The following is a 1885-nucleotide window of genomic DNA, read 5'->3' on the forward strand; positions in this document are numbered from 1 at the left end:
CCGCTCAGCTCTGCTTATTTCTGGTTATTTTAAGTTCCTTTCCCAGCGTGAATCAAAGACTCAGCGTTTCACCCAAGCTCCTGGTTAAACTTCCTCCGTGGTTTGAGCCCAGCTCAGTCTGGCAGAGCCGGGTGCTGGGTCCGGGCACTTGTGGTTTTTTAACCTCCATCTATTTTTTTATTTTATTTTACTTTACTTTTTTTTTTGGCCAGCAAGGGTGGGGGCAGGACAAACACCATCTGTGCCCCCTCCGCCCTGTCCGTCTCTGCGTGCCCCACAGCCACCCCACACAGAAAGCAGCTCCTGTTCCCGGATGGCTGGAGGTGCCTTTGCCCTCGAGCCTCTCGCCTGAATCATCCCTTGTTTACTGCTGCAGCAGAAGAAAATCAAAGTTTGGCCAAAGCTCCATCAGGCAGGATTTTATTTGCGGCTTTGATTGCTCTTGTTACAAGGAGAGGGGGATGGATGATTGAACCCCTCACCCCTTCTGCCAGGTTCCCAGTTCTCTCCCCCACCGCAGAAGGACGGCAGCGTGGGGACAGGGCAGGAGCGATGGGCTGAGCTGTGCCGCTGGCTCCGGCAGCATCCCGGTGGGACACGGGGCCGCTGGCCTCTCTCATGGCTGCGGCGTGCGAGGGCTGGAGGGAGGTGCAGACAGAGCAGATATTTCTTTTCCTCCTCCTGAAGAAAAGTTCAGCCAGAGGCTGGGGAGCCCTCGAATTAAGCGGTCAATTCGCACGGTCCTGGGGAGATGAGCAGCCTGGATCTCTGGTGGCATTTCATCTTCTCTGGCTTTACTGGGGGTGATGGGGACAGCCTGGAGCTCTGTCTCAGCTGTGGGATGGTGGCTTATGGAATGGTGGCTCTCAGCTTGGAGCAGCCACAGGCTCTTCTCTTCCCCACTTGGCATGAGGCGTGTGTGTCTCGCTGTGTCTCTGCACCCGCTCTGGTTGGCCTCGGTGGCTTCATCCCTCCTGCCTGTGCTGGGATTCCAGGGGACCTCCTCTGCCAGGTCCTCTGCTGAGTTTTGGCAGTTGCAGCATGTCCTTCATGACAAGTCTTTTATTTCTTTCTCTTTTTTCATCCCTTCCTCTCTCTGGAGCCTGTCTCCTTCCTTCCAGCCATCTCTTCTTCTGCATCTCCTTTTCCATCTCCATCCTCATGGACCATGCATCTGTTAGCATCACTTCATCCCACCCATGAGGTCACCTCGTGTCCAACTGGGGTCCAGGTTCCTGTGCAGTGGCAGAGGACTGGGCAGGGGTTTCTCTGTCGTGGATGAGAGCAGGGGGGCTGAAAGGTCAGTGGGGTAACATGCTGTTCTCTCCCCCAGGTCAGCCCCAGGTGCGAGCAACCCCACAGACCCCCAGCTCCTGCACCCACCTTCTGCCCAACGGTGCTGGGCGGGGACCAGATCCAGGAGGTGCCAACGGGGAGGCAGGGAACGGGGTCTTCCGCCCCCTCCCCAGCAATCAGAAGCCCCACCGAAAGCTGCAGTCTCACCACTCCATCAACAGCCAGAGCAGCAAGAAGAGCAAGGGCAGCTCCAAGTCAGCCTCTTCTCACATCCCTATTGAGGCACAAGAAGGTACCAGCTCTCCCTGGGGGGTCCCTTTCCAGCCGTTCTCCTCCAGCTCCGCATCCTTTTGGGTCTCTTGTGTAGCATCCTTCCAGCCCTCTCGGATCTGGGCACCAGCTAAGCTCCCCTCCTGGCAGCCTTCTGCAGGGCAGGTGCTGAGCAGGGTCATCTCATGTCCTCCAAAATTGGTCTCTCTTGGGGTCTGAGCATGTCCCTGGGCATTGAGGGAGGCCCCTGAAGCAGTGCCTGGCTCCCAGCCTCTCTTCCCATCCCTTCTCAGAATCCCAGAATTGCCTAGATGGGAAA

The 1885-nt window shown here is 57.1% G+C and overlaps 1 protein-coding gene across 1 annotated transcript in view; it reads left to right on the plus strand.

Annotated features, from left to right (window-relative positions):
- LOC104520948 (myoD family inhibitor) overlaps positions 1–1588 on the plus strand; it is a gene marked incomplete at both ends in the record, with an annotated part of 5768 nt that extends 4180 nt beyond the window's left edge. The window contains one exon of the mRNA XM_010162781.1: positions 1334–1588. Coding sequence (XP_010161083.1) covers positions 1334–1588 — 255 coding nt within the window. The remainder of the gene's footprint in view (positions 1–1333) is intronic.
- Between the last annotated feature and the right edge of the window lie 297 nt (positions 1589–1885).

Source organism: Antrostomus carolinensis, unplaced genomic scaffold, assembly GCF_000700745.2.
Source record: "Antrostomus carolinensis isolate BGI_N321 unplaced genomic scaffold, ASM70074v2 scaffold25942, whole genome shotgun sequence".
NCBI lineage: Eukaryota > Metazoa > Chordata > Aves > Caprimulgiformes > Caprimulgidae > Antrostomus > Antrostomus carolinensis.